The following is a 24423-nucleotide window of genomic DNA, read 5'->3' on the forward strand; positions in this document are numbered from 1 at the left end:
TTCTAGCCTGGTCGTTGGTCCCCTGTCCCGACCCTCGCTTTTCACTTCCCGGGCGCTGAGGCCGAAGCCGCCCCTCCCCGGTGTGATGGGGAGCGGCCCTGAAAAGCCTGGTTTGGTCCTGGCCGAGAGTGCCTGGCCTTGGGGGAGTATCTGGATGTCTCGGCTGTGCCGCCTTCGATGTGTGACCTTGGCCAAGTCATTTCTTCATTGACTAACCGTATCCCCGCTGGCATCCAGTAAATATCTGTGGAATGACACATGAATAATGTGTTCTAGAGTCAGCGGTGTGCTGATGAATGTTGGCTCTCTGGAAGCAGGGGGCATTGTATGCATATATATATATATACATATGTACATAAGTTTATTATGAATTTTACTGATGTAAAGGACACAATTTACAAATGATAACAATAGTATACAGTTGCAAATCCTATATAACCAATTGATCCTCAAGAATCCTTTTATTGGTTTTGGTCAAACTCTTGTGTGGGTAGCCAGCCTAAGGTTTCAATTAATCGAGGAATTGCAGCATGAATGTTGGTTGATGTTTTCCTCAACGTCAGTGTAAGAGGAAAGTGAAAAAAATAAAAGACAGTCTTAACTGTCAATTATGGGAGTGACTTGCTTGCTGAATCAAAACGGTTTCTCAGTCGGTTAAGCGTCTGCCTTCGGCTCAGGTCATGATCCCCAGGTCCTGGGATGGAGCCCACCTTGGGGCTCTTTGCTGAGCAGGTAGTCTGTTTCTCCCTATCCCTCTCCTGCCCCCTCCCCCACTTGTGTCCTTTCTCTCCTTCCCTCCCTCTCTCTTTCTCAAGTAAATGAATAAAATCTTTTTTTAAAAAAAAGAATGTTTCCTTAATTTTTGTACTATTCATGGTGTAATGGCTACAGGCATAACAATTAAATTTAAATCTGAATTACAAATTTTTCCTTCATCACTTTTTAAAATATAGATAATCAACAAAACAATAAATCAAGGGCCTGATTTGTAGCATTTGCTGATATCCATCGTGTAAATACTCCCACCATGGCTGATTTCAATCTTCAGAACACAGAGTTACTGAACACAGAGTTAGAGATGAACAGTAGGGTACCCTTATGTAATAGTTTCATCATGCAGATAGAATAACAACCCCAGGAACACAGGTAAATAGTAATAGTAAAATTATTAGAAAGTGATGAGTTTTGAAAATTTTATTACCTTTGTTTTAAACATAATTTAATTATAAGTGTACATAATTTAATTTCGAATAGTGGCTGTGTTTCACAACTGGCTTACAGAATTCCTGAAATTTTAACAGATTTCACAGTCCTGTATGAACCAGCTCCACAGCACCTTCATACCTCAGTTTTCTCATCTGCAAAATAGGAATCAGGATGGCTGCTTCATTTACTTGCAGACATGCTGTAAATCTCAAATTAGAGAAAGCTTGCTGTGTAGAGGATCATAGACTGGAGGGGAGGGAGACAACTGGACTGGAGATAGCAGGCAGGGAGATCAGTTAGGAAACCATTGAAATTGTACCCTGAGAGATGTCGAGAGATGCAACAGATAGGAGGAAGGATAAGCCAGCAGAACTTAGCAATTTTGTACCTGAGGGTGCATTGGAGTGAAGAGCTGGAGCCTGAGAGAGTTTTTGTGGGTTGTTTTTTTTTTTTTTTTTTTTAATTTTATTTATTTATTTGACAGAGAGCACAAGCAGGCAGAGCAGCCGACAGAGGGAGAGGGAGAAGTGGGCTCTCCTCTGAGCAGGGAGCCCGATGCGGACCTCGATCTGAGGACCCTGGGATCATGACCTGAGCCTAAAATAGCCGCTTAACCGACTGAACCACCCAGTCACCCCCAGACAGAACTTTTTAAAACAGAAATTTTTCAGGGCGCGTGTCTGGCTCAGTCCAAAAAGCATGCGACTCTTTTTTTTTTTTTAAGATCCTATTTATTTATTTGACAGAGAGATCACAAGTAGGCAGAGAGGCAGGCAGAGAGGCGGGGAAGCAGGCTGAGCAGAGAGCCTGATGCGGGGCTCGATTTCAGGACTCTGAGACCATGACCCTAGCCAAAGGCAGAGATTTAACCCACTGAACCACCCAGGCGCCCCACGCATGTGACTCTTGATCACAGGGTCATGAGTTCAAGCCCTGCCTTGTGTGTAGAGATTACTTAAGACTAAAATTAACATTAAAAAATAACATGGAGGGGCGCCTGGGTGACTCAGTGGGTTAAAGCCTCTGCCTCTGCTCAGGCCATGATCTCAGGGTCTAGGGATCGAGTCCCGCATCGGGCTCTCTGCCTGGCAGGGAGCCTGCGTCCTCCTCACTCTCTGCCTGCTTCTCTGCCTACTTGTGATCTCCGCTGTCAAGTAAATAAATAAAATCCTTTAAAAAAATAATAATAACATGGAAGTTTGTCTGTAACCGGTGATTATATCCCTCCGTAGTTTCCCATCGTTCTTTGGCTGAAGAGAAAACTCCTTAAGGAGGCCTGTGGGGTCCTGTGTGATCTGACCCCTGCTTCTGTCTGGCCTCAGCTCCCACCAGCCTTCAGTTTGTTCTCTCTCCCCTGCAGTTCCTCTAGCCCTGTATGAGACTCATACACATATGGCCATTACATAAGCTATTTCCTTTTCTTGAAAGGTTTTTTTCCCTTCTCTTTTAGCTTAGTAAACTCATATAAACCCCCAGGTTGAACTCACTCCTCACTACCTCAGGGAACTCTCCCTGCCTGGGTCCTTTCTTCCTCCCCACCCAGTTCCCAGACCGTTGCTTTGTCACACTTCCGACATAGCTGTGATTTTTTCATCTCTCTGTGGGGTTATTTGATCAAAATCTTGTCTTCCCTACTGGGCTGTAAACTCCACAAGGGCAGGAGCCAGATCTGTTTTTCACCCATTATGGACTCCTCCCGTGCCACAGATGCTTCCTGCCACAGAGTGGACCACTGAAATAGAAGCGTGGGATGATTGTTCAACCTCATGCTTTGCAAGAGGCTCCTGATACAAATTCATGTCTAATTCTGCACAACAAACCATCTTTCCTTGCCCATGAAGAAACTGAAGCTCAGAGAGCTATTTACCTAAGGTCACACAATTCCAGAAGTGGAATTCAAAACCACCCACTCTCCTTCAGCTCCCTGGCAGGTGTCACTCAGATTTCTGGAGAAAAGAAGAGAAATTGCTACAGGATCACAGAACTCCAGAGGCTTAAGACAGCTCAAGATACCTGGCTGTCTCTGGAAAACCTCCCCCGCCCCAGAACAGGTTAATTAGCCTACGAATGAGAGGTCTGTAGCTCTGCAGCGCCCTCTGCTGTCCAGCTACTTTCTTGGCCTGGGAGGGACGCTCTGTCTACACCTGGTGTGGACCCCATCTAGGGTACCACCCCAGCACCAGAGCACACAGAGACATAGGGCAACACATCCAAGCTCTTTATTTTATTTTATTTTGTTTGTTTGTTTGTTTGTCTATTTATTTATTTATGTCTGCTTATTCATTCATTCATTCATTTATTCGTTTATTTATTTATTTATTTGTCAGAGAGACAATCTGAGAGGGAACACAAGCAAAGGGAGAAGGAGAAGCTGACTTCCTGCTGAGCAGGGAGCCCAACCCAGGGTTTGACAAGACACTGGGATCATGACCTGAACTGAAGGCAGACGCTTAATGACTGAGCCACCCAGGCACCCCAAGCTCTTTCTAAGGCAGGGCAAGGAATACTGCCTTTCTCCACTTCCTTAAATGTGAGGCCTAGAGCTCAGGTCCTGGGAAAAAGCTTGGAAAATTCAGCTTCAAGTAAAGGAAGTGTTATCTTTGTATGAATTGAATTTGTGTGTATTTGTTGAATGGGTCTTGCGTCTACACATATCTCTTTCACTGAGGCCCATCTAGGTGGTCCCTGAAGTGGTAGGACCCTAGTTTCAAAGGTTTGGGAAGAGAAACCCAGAGAACTGAAGTCGCTCCTGAGATCACTAGGTCGTTCAGTGGTGGGCTAGGCCTCGGGGCTGCAGTGATAAGGGAGACAGGGACTATCCTTGCCCCTCGAGAGCTTTCCAGCTACTCTGAGTCCTACTCACACCATTCCCTGGATGGACGACCAAGAGTAAATAATCTAGTATCTTTGAACCTGTGTTCTATTGGCAAAAATGGTTCACTAATAATTCCCCCCAGGGGCTTTTGTGGGGGTTAAATGAAAGCTTACACAGAAATGCGAAAACACAACACAAATGTTAGTAGTTATTATTATGAAAAGCTTCTTGGGGGATCAAAACAATTATTATTATGTCTTCATACAGTGTGTTCGTGACCCTCCACTAACAGTAACCAGTAAGACCCAGAGCTTGGAATGGGTGTCTTTTCCCCTCCATCCCTCTCTCTTAGCACACGGAATCACAATGGCTGAGGAGAGAGCTATGCATGCGTCCTACAGGTCTGACTCCACTCACAAGCAGCTTCATGGCTTTAAGAAGGTCAACGATGCCCACCCGCAGCTTTAGTCTTATTTTCCTTCTCTATCGGAGAAAGGTCTGAGCTAGAGGCCCTTCCAGTTCTGCCATCATAGGTGTTCTGCTGGGGGGGTGTCCTCAAGCCCCTCCTCTCCCTCCCACTCTGATGTTCTCACTTAGGATCCAATGCAGAACTGTTTGCAGAGCCCACCAGTAAAGCAAAGGGAGTTTCTAGAAATCATCACCCATCCCTTGCTGCATACACTCCGTGCTCTGGGACATCAAAGGTTTAAGGGAGTGGGCAGAGCGAGAGAGAACGAAGCCAAGAGACAGCTTATGTATGTGGGGCCAGATCTCTGGGAGTGGGATAGTGGAGAGCACAAGAGTGATGGAAGATGGCAGGAGAGGAAGGCGGGAGCTTTGTTCTATGGCTACCTGCATGAATCCACACCCTTCTGGGGTTCCTGGGTGGCTAAGTCAGTTAAGCATCTGCCTTTGGCTTGGGTTGTGATCCTGGGGTCCCGGGATCAAGTCCTGGGATCGACCCCTGTGTCAGGCTCCCTGCTTGGCAGGGAGTCTGCTTCTCTCTGTGCCTCTGCCCTGACCTGCCTCTTGTACCTCCCTCTCTCTCTGTCTCCAATGATAAATGGAATCTTAAAAAAAAAAAAAAAAAGAAAAAGAAAAAAAAAGAATACACCCTCTGGATCCAAGGCAGTACTAACTCAATAAAGAGAGACGGGATTTAGGATGACAAAATGAAGGTGTGTGAAGCAGAAGCAAAATTTTGTTCACTCTCTTCTCCCTGTCCTCATTACACACAAGCGCCCGTGCGTACACGCAAATACACACACATACATACACCCCATTGGCTGGGGTTGTTACCTCTGTGGTGCTGGAGAAGAGAGGCTCCCCTGAGTGGAAGGTGAAGACCTGCTGAGGTCATGAATGACAGTGTGATCCTTGCGGGGGGTGGGGAACTTTTAAACTCTCTGGGCCTCGATTCACTCTTTGGTAACTAGTCTTGAATAACAGGGTCATGGGAGTTTGATGGGGGCCAGTGTGGAGAGTCAGAGCTCTGGGCTTGAGTCTCAACTTAAAGTGAGCTATGTGATCTCAGGTGAGTCTCTGAGCCTCAGTGTCTGCATCTGTGAAATGGGGATAATACTGACCTCCCAAACATGCTTGTGGGGAAGATCCGTTGAGATAAAGCACACAAGAAGCTCTTGATAAACTGCCACAGTTTGCTCAGAGATTGGCTGTGGTTATATTAGGCTCTCTTCCCCCCCCTCACCACCCCCAATCTCAAATTCAAGTTCGGAAGCACCGTGTCAGGGGGGTACAGGCAGCCAGAGCTGCCTGCCAGGAGCTGCAGCTTGGCCCTTTATCATGCCCGTCACTATTGCTGCCAGGAGGCTGAGTGGAGCAGAGGGGAGGAGAGAGGGGCACAAGCTCATCTGCGGTTGCTATGGCGCCCCATCCTGGATTTGCCCAGCTCTCCTAATGGAGCAAAGGGCAGAGGGAGGGAGGGAGGGAGAGTGCGACTGGTCTGGTCTCATTCTCTTCCCTCCCGTTCATCTCTCTCTCTGGAGCCGATGTGGGATGCCCAGTGGGGGAAGGGAGCCTAGATGCTGGATGAGAGGAGGAGGGAAGAGGGGTGGTGCCAGGATTAAGAGGGTTTGCAATGGTGGGTCACACTGAGAGAGGAGGGGCAGAGCCCTCATGCCTACATCCAGAAGCCAGCTGATGACGTTAGAGAGAAGGAAAAACAGGCAAGACAGCACAGCGTGAGAGAGAGAGGGAGAGAGGAAGAGAGAAAGCGAGGATAGGAGGCGTGGAGCCAGCCAACCTCAGCCTGGGCTCTCCTGAGCCCCTAGATCCCCCAGGCAGCCTGGACCCCTAGGGACCAGAGAGCTGCCCTGAGGATGGGCCCCAGAGCGGGGGTCATGCTCCACCCTGTGTGGGGACTGCTGGGCTGCTGTTTCCTCTGCAGCTGGGCTCTGGGAGGTCCACGGCCCCTCCGCTCTGGGCCACCTCTGTCCTCCCATGTCCAACCGGGGTCTGGGCCCTTGTGGGTGCCCCGAGAGGGAGCCGAGGCAGCCCTGGCTTTTCTCTACTCTGGAGACACCCGACAGCTGTCGGGGGCTAATTGCAGTGAACGCTACGAAGCCCAGGGCGCAGAAGCCAGCCCAGGGCTCCCCCCAGTCCTATGGAGGGCAGCGGGCACCCTTGCCCAGGCTGCTAATTTCCTCAACATGCTGCTGCAGGCCAATGACATCCGCGAGTCCAGTGTGGAGGAGGATGTAGAGTGGTACCAGGCACTGGTCCGCAGCGTGGCCGAGGGGGACCCAAGGGCATACCGGGCTTTTCTGACCTTTGACCCTCCGCCAGGGGCCAGCCACCTGCCTCTGGCCCTACAGGCCACACGGATGGGGGAGGAGACCCTCCTTCAGGACTTGTCTGGGACCAGAGTTCAGGAGGAGAGCCCAACCAGGGCCCCGGATACCTCTGCTCTACAGAAGCGAGTGCTGACCAATGACCTCGGGAGCCTCGGCAGCCCCAAGTGGCCACAGGGGGATGGCTATGTGGGGGACATGAGGCATGTGAAGCTCTCTCCTCCCTTCCTGGAGTGCCAGGAGGGCCGGCTCCGTCCTGGCTGGCTTGTCACTCTTTCTGCCACCTTCTATGGTCTCCAGCCAGACCTCAGCCCAGAGGTCAGGTAAGTGTGTTTGCACAGTCTTTGACACATTTGCAGGTACGTGGGGGTGGGGGCCCGAGTCCAGCCAGCTGTGCGTGGGCCATTTGGCACACACATATGTATCTGGGGGGGGGCACAGATGTGCCTATTTGCATTCAGCTATTTGCAGTTGACTCTGGGAATCTGTAACTGTCTGTTAGCACATACAGGTGTGAGTGTACACAGTGTGTATGAATCAACCCACTTGTACGTAGGTATAGACATATGTGTGTGTACAGCTGGGCATAGGTCTGCCCCCAGGTCTGGGGAGTGGGGAGAAGGCAGGAGCAGGCTTAGTGTGGATGACAGCTGACAGGCCATGCACAAGTAGTCTCATGGGCATTCCAGGAGACCAACCTGCTGCTCTTAAGCAATCTAGAACTATAAAAGGAGGCTTCTCCAAGGGAAGAAAAGTTCTTGGCGGGGGTGGGGGGGGGAAGCTTGGGAACCATTCATTGCTCCTTCTGTCGAGGAGTTGGCCAGGTCCCCAGGGTCACTCTCAGTGACTATATTCTCACCTCAAATGGGTTCCAGTCCTGCTTGTCCTGACTGGTACTCTTCAGATGACTGACCTCCTCCTTCAACCGAAATAAAGAGGTGATTGGGAACCCTGGTGGGGAGGAGGCAGCAAGTGGGCACAGAACTGCAAGGCACGCAACACTCAAATTGTTTTTCCAGCTCTGTGTCCCTATTCATTGCTTCCAACAGGCTTCCCCTCCTGCCAGCCAGCAGCCTGGCCTCTAGCCAGCTCTCCCCATACAGCCCAGAGCAGAGTTTGGGAGCTCTGGGGCCAGGCAGCTCCATTCCTTAGTTCCTATGCTGTGATCAATTCATATCTGGTTTGGGCAGAGTGAGGGGGTGGTTAATAGCGAGTTCAGGACCTGTGAGCGTGCGCACAAGCGAGTGTGTGTGTGTGTGTGTGTATACATGTGATGGAGAAGTGTGAAAATCCCCTTCAGGCAGATCATCAGAGCCCTGGCTTCCACATGTCTTGACATGCTCCCTCCGTCTACCCACTAATAGAAAGAGGAAATGCTAGGATGTTGAAAAGCAGAGGGATGTTGGGGCACAACCTACAGGGAAGAAGACTGTTGCCCACAGAAACAGTGAGGATGAATAGCACTGGAGAAATGGAATGCAGGTGTGCCCTCTGTCCTTGCACACTGCAACTGCTCTGCTAAAGTTTGCAAAGCTTGCAGTGCTCCCTGGTCTGGGGCCTGAGGACACATGACCACTTTGGCACCCTTTGCTGCACCCCTAACTGCCAATTCACTGCCCTAGGGGGCAGGTGCAGATGGACATAGACCTTCAGAGCGTGGACATCAATCAGTGTGCCAGTGGGCCAGGCTGGTACTCCAACACACACCTGTGTGATCTCAACAGCACCCAGGTAAGGATAAGGAGGATGGTCGGGGGAGGGGCGCCTGGGGTCCTGCCTCCTTTCCCCTTTCCCATCCCTGCCACCACCCAGCTCCTGGGAGCAACTGAACCAAAGCATATCAGCCTCAGGGCTTCAGGGGAATCCCTAGTGATGAGAGAGAGACAGAAATGAGATTCTAGGCTTTAAATTTTTTAATTTTTATTTTTTCAAGATTTTATTTATTTATTTGAGATTGAGAGAGAGTAGGTGTGTGTGCATGCGTGTGCGCGTGCATGCACATGCATGGGGTGGGGGGAGGGACAAAGGGACAAGCAGATCCCCCACTGAGCAAGGATTCCACCCCAGGACCCTGAGATCATGACCTGGGCTGAAGTCAGACACTTAACTGAGCCACCCAGGCACCTTCAGATACCAGGCTATTTATTTATTTATTTTTAAAGATTTTATTTTATTTATTTGACAGAGATCACCAGTAGGTAGAGAGGCAGACAGAGAGAGAGGAGGAAGCAGGCTCCCTGCTGAGCAGAGAGCCCGAGTGGGGTTTGATCTCAGGACTCTGATATCATGACCTGAGCCAAAGGCAGAGGCTTTAACCCACTGAGCCACCCAGGCGCCCCCTATACCAGGCTATTTAAAAGCGAGGACATTTACAGCCAAAAAATACTTCAATAAAAAAATAAAAACTAAAAGACAAAAGAAAATTCAGAAATGATATGTTGATGGTCATTTCTGAGAAGTTCCCAACTTCTCCTACTTGATACATAATAGGCACTTAAAGTTGAATGAATAATAAAAAAACATGAACATAGAAAAAAAAAAGTGAGGGGGCACCTGGCTGGCTGTCTGTAGAGCATGTGACTCTTGATCTCTAGGGACCTTGAGTTTAAGCCCCACATTGAGTGTAGAACCTACATTTAAAAAAAAAAAAAGTGAGGGGCGCCTGGGTGGCTCAGTGGGTTAAAGCCTCTGCTTTCGGCTCAGGTCATGATCCCAGAGTTTTGGGATCGAGCCCCACATCAGACTCTGCTCAGCGGGGAGCCTGCTTCCCCCTCTCTCTCTGCCTGCCTCTCTGTCTACTTGTGATCTCTCTCTGTCAAATAAATAAATAAAACCTTTAAAAAAAAATTGAGGGGCACCTGGGTAGCTCAATGGGTTAAAGCCTCTGCCTCCGGCTCAGGTCATGATTCCAGGGTCCTGGGATGGAGTCCCGCATCGGGCTCTCTGCTCAGCAGGGAGCCTGCTTCCTCCTCCCTCTCTCTCTCTCTCTCTGCCTGCCTCTCTGCCTACTTGTGAACTCTGTCAAATAAATAAAATCTTAAAAAAAAAAAAAGTGAGGACACTTACAGCCTGCTCCCCATCCTCCAATGGAGATAGTCACCCTTGTTCCTTTGAATTCTCAGTATGCCTCCCTGTCTGCTCTCCCCTTTTGGTACTGGGTGCCCTAAGATCCACCCCCAGGACCGCTCCCTAAGTCCCTATTAATCATCCCCTTTCCTTCTCCTAGACCACATTCTCCATGTTGACAGGGCTCCTAAGTGTAATTGTTGATTGGGATGTGGGAGGACTCTAACCAAAGAAGGAGCTTGAAGAGCTCTGGGATTGGTAAAGGTGAGGGAACCCAAGCCAGGTGCTGGCAGACTCAAAGCCATGGATGCAGGAGATCGGGATAATGGAAAACAATGGCTGGTAATCCTGCAAGCCTGGGACTGAGAAGCTGGGAGGCCAGTGAACTAATAATAATCTGCTCCACGGCTGCACTTGACCGCGTGTCGTGCCTGAGCTGAACCAAAGCCAAGGCAAGCCCTGCAGCCTGCTGGGAGGTGGGGCGGGTTTGGGCATCTGTGGCTCTTTGGGGCACATGTTTTTGGAACTCTAAGTCCAGGGATGGAGAAGGGCTCCCATTATTCAGTGCATTATTAAACCCAGCCACAGCACATCTCCGTACACATTGGCCTGATTGTGCAGACGCTGGTGGGAACAGCGCATTCTCATGCTCCTGGCAAGAAGGGAAGCTGGGCCACGATTTCAGAAGTACCACCGTGTAACTTTTCTAGGTGAAGTCAGGTGCTCGATGTGGAAGCTCCCAGGGCGAAGCCCTTCCTTCATCCCACTGTTAGGTCTGTCCCTAACCACTGCCTCTAGCAGCTCTGACCTCATCCATGTGCTCATCTCCCCTGCCTGGCTCTAAGGTCTGCTCCGTCCCCTGCTAGGCAGACATCAAGGGATGGAGGTGGAATAAAGAGGCGGCCTTGGCATCCCACGAGCCTGGCATTAGCCTGGCATTAGGGCTGGGGAAATCAGTCCTGTGCCAAAGCCAGATGGCCCCTGGTAGGGGAAGCCTCTCCTCTGTGGGGGCCTTTTCAAACCACCTGTGAACCAAAAAGGGAAGGTGATGGGGACCCTTTGAGACAGGATGTAGGCACACAGATGTGATTGGACTCCAAGTTCTCCCTACTTCCACCTCCCCTGGTGCCTCACTGTAGCAACAGCTGGGCACTGGGACATGGGATCTGTGAGGCTCCCGTCACTGCCTCTCAGAATAAAAGGGTGATCTCTTCCCAAACTCTTTGTTGAAAAAAGGTGATGACGGGAATAGAGTAGGGTTTCCAGAGAGAGAAGGATTCCTAAGGACTGGAAGGACTTCTAGTGGGGGAAGTGAGTCCCTTGTACGGAGCAGGTGCTGTGAATAGGAAGGTACGCGGACCCTCCATCTCTTCCCAGGAGCGAAAACCCCATATAAACCCCTATCTTGTTTGTCATCCCTGTAGTGTGTCCCCTTGGACAGTCAGGGCTTTGTCCTCGGCCACTACCTCTGCCGCTGCCGACCTGGTTTCTACGGGGCAAGCCGCTCCGGGGGTATGTTAACCGTGGTGAGGGTCAGGCTGGGCTGGGTGGAGGGGGCATCTGGGGAGAAAATGCTGGGGTGAGACACTGGCAAGGGTCTTGTGGGGCAAGGGCAGAAGGTGGAGAGAAGCAGGCAAGGCAGGCAGGATCCACTGTGGGGGTGTCTGAGCCTTCTGAAAATGAGCCCTTACCATGCCAGTCTGATGTAAGTTGAGCCTCGCAGTGAGTCCTAGCCTGGCATTGCCTCTTTCTGTTTCCCGGTCCTTACCTGGGAATATCCACTTCCTCACTCGCCCTGCTTCCCAGCCCGCCCCCACGGGTGACCAACTGTAGGAGGGCAGGGAGAGGGTTATGGTGGCCTGTGGGAGAGAAGGCTGGCATGCCCCCGCCGGGCCCCTCTCCTTGCAGCCATCTTGTTCTTCATAGGGTTGGGAGAGAGTGCTGCCCAGCCTGCTGGGCAATTCGGGGTCCCACATGGCAGCTCCGGGAGGCTGCTGCGGTGCCAGCCGTGTGCCGAGGGCTGCACCAGCTGCAGGGACGCTAGGCCGTGCCTGGTGGAGGAAGTCTCGGCACTGCGGGCAGCCGTGCTGGCCTGCCAGGCCTGCTGCATGCTGGCGGTCTTCCTGAGCATGCTGCTCTCCTACAGATGCCGCCGGAGCAAGGCAAGGAAAGTCCCGCCTCTCCTACACGTGTCCTACCATCCCTTGGGTCCCCAGTATCACCTAGGGGCCAGAGGCTCCCTAAGACGAGAACTCAGAAGAAATGGGTTCTGGTCTTCATGCTTAACCTAAGACACCAGGTGACCTTGGGCAAGTGACCCCATTGCCTTAGATTTGTTGCCTGTTAAGTGTAGGCATTGGACTTGATTCAAAACACAGTGTAGGCACTAGGGAGACGTGGTCTAGACTCCCCTGGAGCTCCCAGTTAAACGGAGGAAGCAGGCCTATAAAGAAAATGACAACACAGCACAACAGAGGCGAGGATGGAAGTGTGTGTTGGCTGCCATGTGAGCTCAAAGAAAGGACCCAGTTGTCCTGCCTGAGATGGCCTGGGAAAACCCATCTGGAGAATATGACATTTGAGCCAGTCTTGAAGGTCAACTGACTGATTTCCAGGCAGAGAAGGGGTTACCTAGACAAAGAAGCAGTCTGACCCAAAGTCTGGGGAATGTGTGGGATCCTTCTAGCTCCAGCAGCTTGTGACTGGAGCCCAGGTCTGCAATCAGGCCCCTTCTAGGAGTTGGGAGGCAGGGAGCGGGGTTGGGGGATAGATGCTATGTGCAACCTTGGTCTTAGCCTGGGGGGGGTGTGTGGCTGTGGACCAAGATGGCAGAGCTGATGTTACAGGATAAGACCTTAGCCCAGGGCCATCAAGTGACCCCTAAAACAGGCCTGAGATTCTCCCCCACAATCATCCAGGCTCTGCTTTCCCACTGCCCTGTTCACACACCTCTCTCTTTCCTGGATTCACAGAGGATCAGAACCTCTGGAGTTGTCCTGCTGGAAGCCATCCTTTTTGGATCCCTGCTGCTCTACTTCCCTGTAAGTCTGTGGCCAGAGTCTGACCCCACGTGATCCCTGCCTGGTGTCCTCCAAACCCCAGAATTCTACATCCTTTCTGCTCCCTTAGAGAGATTCAGAGACCTCAAAATCTCCATACTCATATCTACAAATGGCAGGCTGGCCTGGTGACCTCTGAAGCCAAAGAGTCCTTGCTAAAAAGAGCTTGATGTCCTACTGTGTGACTTAGGACAAATGACCTAACCTCTCTGATACTTCAGCTGCTCCTCTGAGGGATGGAGGTGATGATGCCTCTGTGGCAAGGCTATTAGAAAGGGCAGCAGATCAGAAAGAGGAAGTACATGGGAGAGCCCCAACTTCTGTCCCCCTCCCGTACTCCCCAGGTCTTCATTCTGTACTTCAAGCCCAGTGTATTCCGCTGTATCGCTCTCCGCTGGGTCCGGTTGCTGGGTTTTGCCACTGTCTACGGCACCATTATACTCAAGCTTTATAGGTAGGGTCTGGGGAAGACCTTGCTCTGGGGCTGCTTACTCCAGGCAGCCCCAGGTCGTTTGGAAAGGGGTGGAGTTCTTCCCAGCCAGACCCTTACCAGCTCTACTCCCCGGTGCACCCCACCCCCTCACCCCCACCCCAGGCCCACCCCTATCACCATAGCCCTCCTCAGATGCAGCATTTGGGGGGGCAGGGAGGCAGCCAACCATGGGAAGGACAGGAGGACAGGCACGTATGGAGGGGAAGCCATGGACAGAGGCCAGAGACCTGGCCCCTCTCCTTGGCCCTCCGCCTATGCCTCTCCCCACCACCTGCACCCTTGTAGAGTTCTCCAGCTGTTTCTGTCTCGCTCGGCCCAGCGGGGCCCCCACCTCAGCAATGGGCGGCTGCTGCAGCGGCTGGGGCTGCTCCTGCTGCTCGTGCTGGCCTTCCTGGTGGTGTGGACGGCGGGGGCCCTGGAAAGAGGCAGCCATGCACCCCTGGTGGCCCGTGGCCACACTCCTGCGGGCCGTCACTTCTACCTCTGCCATCACGACCACTGGGACTACATCATGGTTGTGGGTGAGCTGCTTCTGCTGAGCTTGCCTCACCGGGGACCCTCATGCTACACCTGCAGGGGTCCTCTGGCCTTGGCCTTGTCCCCAGTCCCCACCTCCCCCGGCACACCCGGCACAGAGAGAGGCCACCGCCCAGCTGCTGAGCTGGTGCTCGCATCTCTGCCCCTCACTCCTCTACAGCTGAGGTGCTGCTCCTGTGCTGGGGCAGCTTCTTGTGCTACGCCACCCGAGCCGTTCCCTCCGCCTTCCATGAGCCACGCTACATGAGCATCGCCCTGCACAACGAGCTGCTTCTCTCCTCTGCCTTCCACGCGGCCAGGTGAGGCCGCCCCCCATCCCGACCCACCACACCTCCCCATCGCCCACCACTCTTGCCTCTCCCAGGCCCGAGGAACCCCATCCCACAGCCATCCTCACCACACAGTCAGGCCTCGGCCAGGGGAGAAAGGCCCCTCCGCCATCGGTGGCCTGCCCCTCAGATACCCTTCCTGCACCCCAGGTCTTACACAGCACCCCAAAAGAGGAAGCGTGTCTGCTCCTAATTCTCCTCCTAGTCCTAGGCCACATGTCCGGCACCTCCACTGTGCTCCTTCCCACACATGCTCAATTCTCCCTGCCTTTACCCCCCTCACACCTCAGCCCCTCCAGCAGCAGGCCCGCTGTGAACGTTCAGAAGGACTTGGCGGTGTGGCAAAGGCAGAATCAACCCACAGGGCATCCATAACAGAGCTGGGAGCACGAATCTGTGCTCTAGGCGACCAGAGAAGAGTAGTCTGGGAGGGCTTCTCAGAGGTGGGGGTTAATGTGAGCCTTGAGGTAGGACCTACATCCTTGGGAGGGCAAGAAGAAGGAGAAATGCCCTTTTCAGCCCACCCAGAAGCTCCACAGAGATCAGGACTGGAGCTAGGGGGTGAGCCAGTGAGACAGGTGAGGGAGAAGAGGCCCCTGTCACCCAGAGCTGATGTTTCCCTCCCTCACACCCTCAGGTTTCTGCTGGTTCCCTCCCTGCACCCAGACTGGACCCTGCTTCTCTTCTTCTTCCACACCCACAGCACCGTCACCACCACACTGGCTCTGATCTTCATTCCTAAGGTGAGGTCTCCCCTCTCCTGGTTGTGAGCCTACCCCAGCCCCTTGGTAAGGGCACCGTGGATCTGCCGCCGCCGCAGCGCCCTCTCCAGGTCAGAGTGAGGATGACCCCTGGGGGAGAGTGGGCGGAGCCGCAGGGGCCTGTGGGAGGAGCCCGCTTGGGGTAGGGGGGTGGGGAGGAAGCGACTGTGTCTCTCTGCCTCCCACCTGAGGGCAAAGGAAATCAGAGCTAGGGCCGGAGAGCTCTTTGTAACACATCTAGCAGTTTAGGGTGGTGGACTCTGAAAAGTCAACTTGGAAACAATTACAGAGAGATAGGTCAGGGAGCTGAAGGCCATGGCTAGGAATTGTGGGGGCAGCTGCGTAGGAGGAAGATGACAGAGAGCAAAACTCTTCCTGCCCTCGAAATTGCGAATTAGAGAGGGGGTTAAGGTGCCCCAAGTAAAGATGGATTCCCCGGAGCAGGTGGGAATAGGAGTAAACAGGGAGGCGAGCTGACTCTTTTTCTCCCGCCGTCACACCCACCCTGGCCAGTTCCAGAAGCCGGGGGCTCCTCCCCGAGAGGAGATGGTGGATGAGGTGTACGAGGATGAGCTGGACCTGCAGCGCTCAGGCTCCTACCTGGACAGCAGCATCGCCTCAGCCTGGAGCGAGCGCAGCCTGGACGCCGGAGACATCCGGGTACGTGCGGGCCTCCTCGCCTCCTTTGGATGCTTGCTTTTAGAGACTGGGCCAGGACCCCTGCTGCCCTGCAGCCTGGGCCATGTATCCTGCAGGCCCCTCCCCTGGCCCTCACTTTCCCTCTCTCGAAGACCTGCCTCCTTTCCTCCTTCCCTTCTCCAGCTGCCTCCCCTGACTGTTCAGATGCCTTCACACACCACCTAAGTGAAGAGACCACCAGAGGCCCAGAACATGCATCCCTGAAACGCAGGCCACTTGGCAAGTGAGAGGCAGGGCGGTGGGTGGCGCTCCACTCCCACCCAGCAGGGGCAGTCTTGAGGGACAGGACATCTGGGCACTTGGTGACCCTAGGGCCAACCACGGAGCTGTGTAGTTCAGGCGGTTTGCCACTACCAGAGATTTCTATATCAGGACACCCATTCCCTGGACCTGGCAGTCTTAGAGAAGGGAAGTTTTTCCTGAGTCTTACATCAGGAGACCATCTTTGCCCTTTTTTTTCAGTGTAGGGGCGTCATAGTCACGGAACCCAGATCAGAAGCTCAGTGGGTAGGAAATAAGGAAACCTGGTGGTCTCAGCCTGTTGTTTGATCAAATCCAAGGTGTGGGAACAACCTCAGGGAGCCATTTTGTCCATTGCCTCCATCTCCCCTGGGGCCTCCCTGTACCCTTGACTTGTTTGCATCTCCCAACTCATCCTTGTCCTAGCTGCCTCTGCCTGTTTTTTCCCCGTGTCCTCCTTCCCTTCTGGGCTCTGCCTTCCGGGAAAGTGGCTGAACCGAGGCCCCAGTCGAGCTGGAAGGCCAGAGAGTGTGGAGGTGCTCGGCCACAGCAATGCCAGCCCGTACCCCTACTTTGCGGAGCAGCACGCAGTCTCCGTCCCTATGCTGATGCTGCTCTGGGGAGGAATCCAAAGTAGAAGTTTCTCAAATTCCCATTCCTGCACTTGAACCCAAATAGAGCACTTCTCACCATCAATCTCAGGTGACCCTCCTGAGGACTCTCACAGGGGGCAGCCAGCTCTTGTTACCTCATAGAAGCAGAGGCTCTGAGAGCCTTCAGGGAGTGCCTGGGTGGCTCAATCCATTGAGCGGCTGCCTTCAGCTTTGGTCGAGATCCTAGAGTCCTGGGATGGAGCCCCATGTCCTGGGATTAAGCTCTGTGCTCAGCGAGGAGTCGGCTTCTTCCTCTGCCCCTCACCCCCACTCATGCTCTCTCTCAAATAAATAAAATCTGAAAAAAAATAAAACAGCCTTCATGCACATGCTGGGTCAGCAGCCTGGAACCCAGGCTTCCCGTCACCCAGGCAAGTGACTTCCGTCAGATCACAGAGAAAGGAGTGCCCCCGCATCCTCAGAACCAAGCAGATGTGACTCAGAGAAGACAGGTGGATTCTGAGGGTTGTCTAAGCAGAGAAGGGACACAGCTTGGTGGGAAGAGATGCTCCAGAGAAAATGGTCCAAATAATGGCTGGGAGAGCGGGAGGCAGGGCAGTCAGGCCCTGGAGAGAGCTCCGTGCTCCATCTGCTCTCCTCATACCTCCCTCACTGCAGGACGAACTGAAGAAGCTCTACGCCCAGCTCGAGGTCCACAAGACCAAGGAAATGGCTGCAAACAACCCGCACCTGCCCAAGAAGCGGGGCAGCTCGCGCCAGGGCCTGGGCCGCTCCTTCATGAGGTACCTGGCCGAGTTCCCGGAGGCCCTGGCCCGCCAGCACTCCCGGGACTCGGGGTCCCCCAGCCTGGGCAGCCTGCCTGGCTCCTCGCGCCGCCGGCTTCTCAGCTCCAGCTTCCAAAACCCCGAGGGGACCCCAGCCCTGCGCAAGTCCCACAGCACCTACGACCACGAGCGCCAGGGTCACCGCCGGGAGCAGGACCCACCACTCCTTGACTCGCTGCTGCGCAGGAAGCTGGCCAAGAAGGCCTCCAGGGAAAGCAGGGAGAGTCGGGAGTCGGTGGAGGGGCCCCCTGCCCTGGGCTTCAGGTCTGCCAGCGCCCACAACCTGACGGTGTGCGAGAGGCTCCCCAGGGCCCGGCCCACATCCCTGCAGAAGTCGCTCAGTGTGGTGACGGGCTCCAGGGAAAAGGCCCTGCTCGTGGCCAGCCAGGCCTACCTGGAGGAGACCTATCGGCAGGCCAAGGAGCGGGAGGAGAGGAAGAAGGCCGAGGCAGCCTTGGCGAGCCCAGTGAGGAGGCCGTCAGCCAGGAGGCTGGAGCGAGCTCGAGGGGCCCCCTTGTCAGCTCCACCATCCCCGGCCAAGAGCCGCAGTGTGGACGGCTCCCACAGGGCTGCCGCTGCCACAGGGAGGCTTCAGGAGGAGGCTGCCAGGAGGCTGCCTCACCCGCCCGTCCGGCACCAGGTCTCCACACCCATCATGGCCCTGTCTGGAGCGGGCCTGGGAGAGCCAAGGATGCTGTCTCCCACCTCCACCCTTGCTCCAGCTCTGATGCCAGCTCCGGCCCCAGCCCCAGCCCCAGCCCCAGCCCTAGCCCCGGCCCCGGCCCCGGCCCTGGCCCCGGTCCCGGTCCCAGCTCCAGCCCCAGCCCCAGCCCCGACACCAGTCCCTGTCCTGGCACCAATCCTCGTGCCCCCCCAAAGCCCCAACTTACTCCCGTTCATCTGCCCCTGGGAGAATGCAGAACTGCCAGTCAAGAAAGGAAATGTGGCTCAAGAAAGCCCCTCAGGGCCAGAGCGGAGCAGCCTCTCCCCTTCCCCAGCTCGGGCCAAGCTCTGGAGAGCCCTCTCTGTTGCAGTTGAGAAAAGGAGCACAGGGGAGAATGCAGGGACCACAGAGGAGGGACGCCTCCAAGGGGGAGCTGATGAGGGTGACGAGGATAAGTCTAAGGTCTTCTCTAAATCCCACAGCCTCAAGACCCCCATTCAGCAGGTTTCCGTGCACAGTCTAGGCCTGGCTATCAAAGCTTTGACTCGTTCCCGGAGCACTCACAAAGAGAAGGAGAGCGGGGAAGGGAGTCCTGAGACAGAGGAGAAAGGCAGAGCTGCGGTGGGGGGCGAGGGTGTGGGGCCCTGCCCCAGGTCCCCCAGGCTAAGCCGGCCCAAGGCTGTGAGTAAGCAGGCCGCTCTTGCACCCTGTGATGACGAGGAATCCCTCCAGAACCAACAGAACGCTCACACCAGCAGAATGCTTCAAGTCTGTCGCCGGGAGGGCAGCAGGGAACAAGAAGACAGAGGCAGGAGGACATCCCACTGTCTAGGGGAGGAGAGAGGAGAGAGAGCAGGTAAAGCAGAGTTTGCTACACTGAGGCAAGCCAGCCAAAGCACAGTTGGGGACAAAAGTGCTGAGGGAGCAAAAGAAGTCCCTTTTGGGTGGCGGGAACTGCCCAAAGCTGGCCTCCAGTCCCTGGGCGGAGCTGACCACAGGATGGCAGAGATGTGCCCCAGGGAAGTCACCCAGTCGGAAGTGTGTCAGCCTGACCATGGCTACAAGGCCCAGATCTGCCCCTGGGAGGCGAGCGAAGGAGCCCCTGAGAAGGGGGCATTACAACAAAATCTCAATGGCTCCCAAGAGAGAGGGAGAGCCTCAGAAAAGTCAGAGCCCCCAAATGTGGTGGTTGTTGCTCGGAAAAAGCCAGAGAGGCTGGTCAGGGCGCAGGAGGCCGTGTGTCCCTGGGAGGGTGTCGATCCTGGGAGTCCGTCCTGCTGGTCAGTCTCTCAGGACTCTGACGGAATCAAGGGCAGGTCTGAGGCAGTGAGCAGGAGAGAGGCTAGAGAGGTGAAGAAGCATCAGCAGGAGGGTACAGGCCCAGAAGTTTGTACAGCTGACGCTGCCAAGGCAGAGCTCTGTCCCTGGGAGGCATGCGAGGGAGGGAATGGGAAACCATTCGAGGAGGGCATGAAGAAGCTTCCCCAGGAAAAGCAGGAAACCTCCAAGAAAGCAACCTTCTGGAAAGAACAGAAACTGAGTGGAAACTTGGAGTCCTTTTGTCCGTGGGAGAGGACAGATTTCCGGGGCCCCTCAGCAGTCTCCACTCCGGCCCCAGGAGCCCCTGGATGCTCGGAGAGTGTGGGCAGTAGCATCTCAGAAGTGTGTCCGTGGGAGGCAGGAGATGCTCCTGCCAGGAAAGCAGAGATCTGTCCCTGGGAGCTAGGTGATGAGGTAGTGGGGAAGGAAATGCTGAGTCAGGAGGCAGGGGGAAATATTCTCCAGGAAGAGGGGAAAGCCTCCAGACAGGCTTTCCCTGGAAAGCCTGGAGAGATGGGAGAACAGGCTGGGAAGGCAGTGCAGAAAAGGGATCAGCAGCAGGAGTCAGTGTGTCCCCAGGAGACCTCAAACCCTGGGCCCTCCCGCCCATGTCTAGACAGTTCCTCAACCAAAGCTGGTGGCCAATTCCTTAGCAAGGGAGGAAGCAGGGCAACACAGGTAAGTCCCCGGGAAGATCTCAGGCCACAGCCAAAGGAAGTAACAACACCTGCCAGGGCAGACCTCTGTCCCTGGGAGGTGGATGAAAGAATAAGAGACAACTGGACATTGGACCAGACAGCAAAAGCAAGAGAATCTCAAAAGGACAAGGAGAAAGGGCCTGGGATGTCAGGGATCAAAGATGGCACAGCTGGGGAAGAGCCTGAGACACAGATCCAAAAGCAGGAAGCAGTCTGTCCCTGGGAGAATGTGGACCCTGGCAGCTTCTCCCCACAATCAGGCCCTCAAGAAGCAGATGGACCTAGAGCCAGTTTCCACATGTCAGGCGGTGTGGGAAGCAAAGCTGCGGAGATCTGTCCATGGGATATGGAGGACACTGTGTCTGCTGAGAAGGCTGAGGTCTGTCCCTGGGAGGTGGGTGCTGGAGCAGGGCAGGAAAGGGCTTTGGGAGTTGAGGCCATTAGGAAATTTCCAAATGACACAGGAAAGTTTTCTGCACGTCCTGGACCCAGCAAGACAGCTGTTACTGCTCCAGAGAAGCCAGAGAGGCCAGCCTGGGAGCGGGAGATGGCCTGTCCCTGGGAAAGCTTGGATCCAGGCAGCTCCTCTTGGCATTCAGACTCTCTGGGCACAGAGAGACCAAAAGCTGGATTCCAGGAACTGGACCACGTGGGCTGCCGGGCAGCTGAGGTGTGTCCCTGGGAAGTGGAAGAGGCCCCTGCCAGTGAGAAAGCCAAGATCTGTCCCTGGGAGGTGAATGAAGGAGCTTCGGGGACCGGACTGGACCAAGAGAGGAGGAGTGACTTAGCAGGGCAGGGGGAGAAAACTCTAGAAAAGGAGAGACTCACCTCCTTGGGAGAAGACATACCAAAATGGGAGACAAAACAGAGTCAAGAGCAGGAAGCTGTTTGTCCTTGGGAGAAGGGCTTGAGGGAACCCTTGGCGAAGGGCCCTGAGGTCTCAGACTCATCCGTCAGCGTGAGTTGTGAAGTGGCTGAGGGACGTTCCTTGGAAGTGAGAGATGAGGCAGCAGAGAAAGGGCGCCTGACACACGACCCAAAGACGGGCTCCCTCCCAGGACACAAAACCCCAGAAAGAGCTCCATCCTCAAAAGTAGGAGAATTCACTACTGACGATGAGGGAAAAGCAAGGGATGAGTTACACTCTGCCTGTCCCTGGGACAGCATGGCCCCGGCAGGCACTGTCTCTCACCCTGACCATCAGGGCCGTGACCAACCTACAGCTGGCTCTCAGACACCGGCCAGCATCGGGGGCAGGCTCACTGAGGTTTGCCCGTGGGATGCTCCTGCCTTAGATGCTCCTAAACCTGACAGCAGCACCAAAGCTGCCATCTGCCCCTGGGAGGTGCCTGAAAGGGCCCCAGACAAAGGGATGGCAAGCCAGGATGGAAAAGGGCCACCTCAAGAGGAGAAGGATAGAGCCCCGGGAAGACCAGAGCCCAAAGCTGTGGCGGTTCAGGAGAAGCCAGAGAGGGCAGATGGGAAACAGGAGGCGGTGTGTCCCTGGGAGAGTCAAGACTGTGGGGAGCTGTCTCCACAGCCAGCCCCGCGAGCTTCTGACAGGCGTAAAGGCAGTTCGGAGGCAGCAGGCAGTGTGGGGGCCAAGGTGGCAGCAGTGGGTCCGTGGGAAGCAGAAGCAGCTCCATCTGCTAAAGAAGTGGAAATCTGCCCTTGGGAGGTGAATAAGGAAGCTGCAGAGAAAGGAGGACTGGGGCAAGAGGTGGACAGAAAGTCCCGAGGGCGGGGAGAAGTGATCCTTCAAAAGGCAGCCTCTGGAGGGACAGAAGAACACATTTACAAAGAAGCAGCAAAAGTCAGCCGAGAGCAGGAGACCGTGTGCCCCCAGGAAGGCAGAGGTTTGGGGGCACCCTGCCCCCAGCCAGACGCTCCCAGCACTGGCCATCCCACATGCGGTCCCCAGGGAGCCAGCCGTGCAAGGAGCAGGATGGCAGAGGTGTGTCAGTGGGAAGTCACAGATCCAGAAGGGAATAAGATAAAGGGCACCATGGCAGACATCTGTGACTGGGAGGGAACTGGAGTGCCATCTGAGGAATCCGGCCTTCTGGCTTCAACAGCAACTCAGAAGGAAATGTTTTTCCCCACAGTCCCTGAGAACCCACCATGCCTTTTAGTCCACAGTCCTCCGGGTAGCTCCCTTCCAGAAAGCAAAAGTGCCCGCCCTGAGGTGAGTAAGGCAGGCAATACTTTTACTCCAGAAGGTGTCAGAGAACTCCAAGAAGCCTCAGGACATGGGCCGAGGACAAGCTCATCCCCAGAGCCGAGTCTCCAAGAAGCTGAGGTTCAGGAATCCTCCTCCTTAACTGTGGACCAAGGAGAAGGGGTTTCTACAGCTTCACACGAAGAACTCTCCCCGCCAACAGTCTATCCTTGGGACTGTGAGTAACAATGCCAACACGTGAAGTCGAATGTCGGGTGGCTGGTTTTCCGAAGCCAAGGTCCTTTCCAAGTCCTACGTGTTCCCAAAGAGCTGAGTCAGAGACACTAGGCCACTTCTCTTCTCCAACAAGGCCAGAAGGCAACTCATTCTGAGACAAACTATATAAGATCGGGCAGCTCGGGCCCCAAGAGTCTCACCCCTTCTTCTCTTCCTACTATTGTTCCTGCTCCTGAAAACAAAGGCCAGAACTTCTGCTTCAGGGGAACCCTCCCATCCAGCTAGAGGACTCAACACGAGCTGTGTCTGGACACCTGCTTCTGCAGCCAGTGTCAGGGGGAAAAATGTCAGTAGGCCCAGCCCATGTTTTCTCATAAGAAGACCCCCTTTCTTGACCATTTTCTGAGAAGAAATGAAACCATGCAAGGCACTGGCAGTATTAGGGACTGAGGAAGGCTGTGAAGGTCACCGTAGGCAGCTTGAGAAGTCACTTAATTCAAGTTCAAGGATAAGTCTGGGGAAAAACTTAAATGGCTCAAGAGGGTTCTGAAATGCCTTAAGGACCTTTCCATCTTGACTTTGGCTCTCCCCTTCTGCCATATTGATCCTCATGCCCACCCTGCTGGCTGCTGATGGAGAGCCAATCGAACACTCTTACTTCCTTACCAACATGTGGCATCCAAAGCAACACCAGAGATGGAGAGCACAGGAGGTAAGGCAGTGGCTCCAAGTCCTGCCAGGGGGAGCCCTCCCTTGTAGACACCCTCTCCATCTGCGTGTGCCCCTTACTAGCTTTTTCAGATGGTTTCTCCCCACTTCTGCCCCATGTTTTCCATCTCGAGTTCACCTCTCTGGCTCGTTCTCCTCCCAGCCTTCCAGGGCTGTCATCAAAGGGACCCCGCTCAGCTGTTGGTATAACAGGAGCCAGGGGTTTCTGGTTCTGATGTGAGTACGGCTCCAAATCACTTGCTCAGTAACAAGAGGCCCGCCATCAGTTGCCTTTCCAAGAAGCAAGAAAGCAAGCAAGCCCTGTTTATGGCCGGCGCTAAGAACTGTCCTCAGAAAGAGTCACCCTACCAGGCAGGTTCAAGGCCTGAAGGTGGGGGAAAGGGCATCATAGAAGCACAAAGCCTTCTTAGTGAGCTCGGTTCTATCCTCTCAAGTGAGTTCAGTTCAGGCTACCCTTGCTTAAGTGGTCCTAGAGAAGAGTGATGGAATGAGAGGATACTATCAGAGGGAAGTGAGGAAGGAGAAAAGCGCTGGTCAAAGCCCTGGCATTGGCAGGGGTTAGGAGGGGGGAGGAAACAGGCAGACTAGACATGGCAGAGCTTGGCAGGGACCCTGAAGATGACAGTAAGCCTGCCCTCTAACTGCGTGGACCCTGATGCCATTCACAGGGAAGAAAAAGACAAAACAAGGAGACCAAATACCCAATGGGGGGAAAATATGAGTCTGCATATACATACTCTGGGCAGCTTTAAGACTTTGCCAGAAAAAGTAACAAAATCCTCCATTTCCAAAAACAAAGAATGGAAAAACCCAGTCTTTCAGGGACCAGATGCCCTTGTTCTCCTATCTAGCCCCTCCCACTTACCTGGTCCCTTGCCCTGGGATTTCAGAGCAGTAATTAAAGCGTACTGCTGCTCTGGGCTCTGGCTAGTTAACCTTGCTGCTTCTAAGCTGTTGGGAAGTTTGCTAAACACACATCAGAACAAGTCCATTGGGTCGGGTCTCGCTGGAAACAGAAAAGTTGTTCCTATAACCCCTACTGAGAAATAAACCATGGGAAAAAAATAAAGAATGTTTTTTCTTGATCACTCACGTTAGCTCCAGCTTATTCATTATGGTGATTTTCTTTTTCCAACGTTTTTAAACAGGCACAGTAGACAGGTA

At 54.1% G+C, this 24423-nt stretch overlaps 1 protein-coding gene across 1 annotated transcript; it reads left to right on the forward strand.

Moving 5' to 3' along the window:
* The first annotated feature begins 6248 nt into the window (after positions 1-6248).
* Positions 6249-24332, forward strand: GPR179 (G protein-coupled receptor 179). Its single transcript, XM_059148962.1, has 11 exons — positions 6249-7154; positions 8454-8562; positions 11322-11409; positions 11824-12059; positions 12870-12938; positions 13301-13410; positions 13735-13970; positions 14147-14285; positions 14953-15058; positions 15590-15736; positions 17287-24332. Exons 1-11 carry the CDS (start codon positions 6361-6363, stop codon positions 22537-22539), a joined length of 7287 nt encoding a protein of 2428 aa, XP_059004945.1. The 5' UTR covers positions 6249-6360; the 3' UTR covers positions 22540-24332.
* The last annotated feature ends 91 nt before the right edge of the window (positions 24333-24423 follow it).

Source organism: Mustela lutreola, chromosome 15 (genome assembly GCF_030435805.1).
Source record: "Mustela lutreola isolate mMusLut2 chromosome 15, mMusLut2.pri, whole genome shotgun sequence".
NCBI lineage: Eukaryota > Metazoa > Chordata > Mammalia > Carnivora > Mustelidae > Mustela > Mustela lutreola.

Bases quoted from the DNA above. Each gene is read 5' to 3' on its own strand.
- GPR179 (XM_059148962.1), top strand. From the start codon at position 6,361: ATGGGCCCCAGAGCGGGGGTCATGCTCCACCCTGTGTGGGGACTGCTG. The intron at 11,410-11,823 runs GTATGTTAACCG...TGTTCTTCATAG, and splicing joins CGGGGCAAGCCGCTCCGGGG to GGTTGGGAGAGAGTGCTGCC. The intron at 15,737-17,286 runs GTACGTGCGGGC...CCCTCACTGCAG, and splicing joins TGGACGCCGGAGACATCCGG to GACGAACTGAAGAAGCTCTA.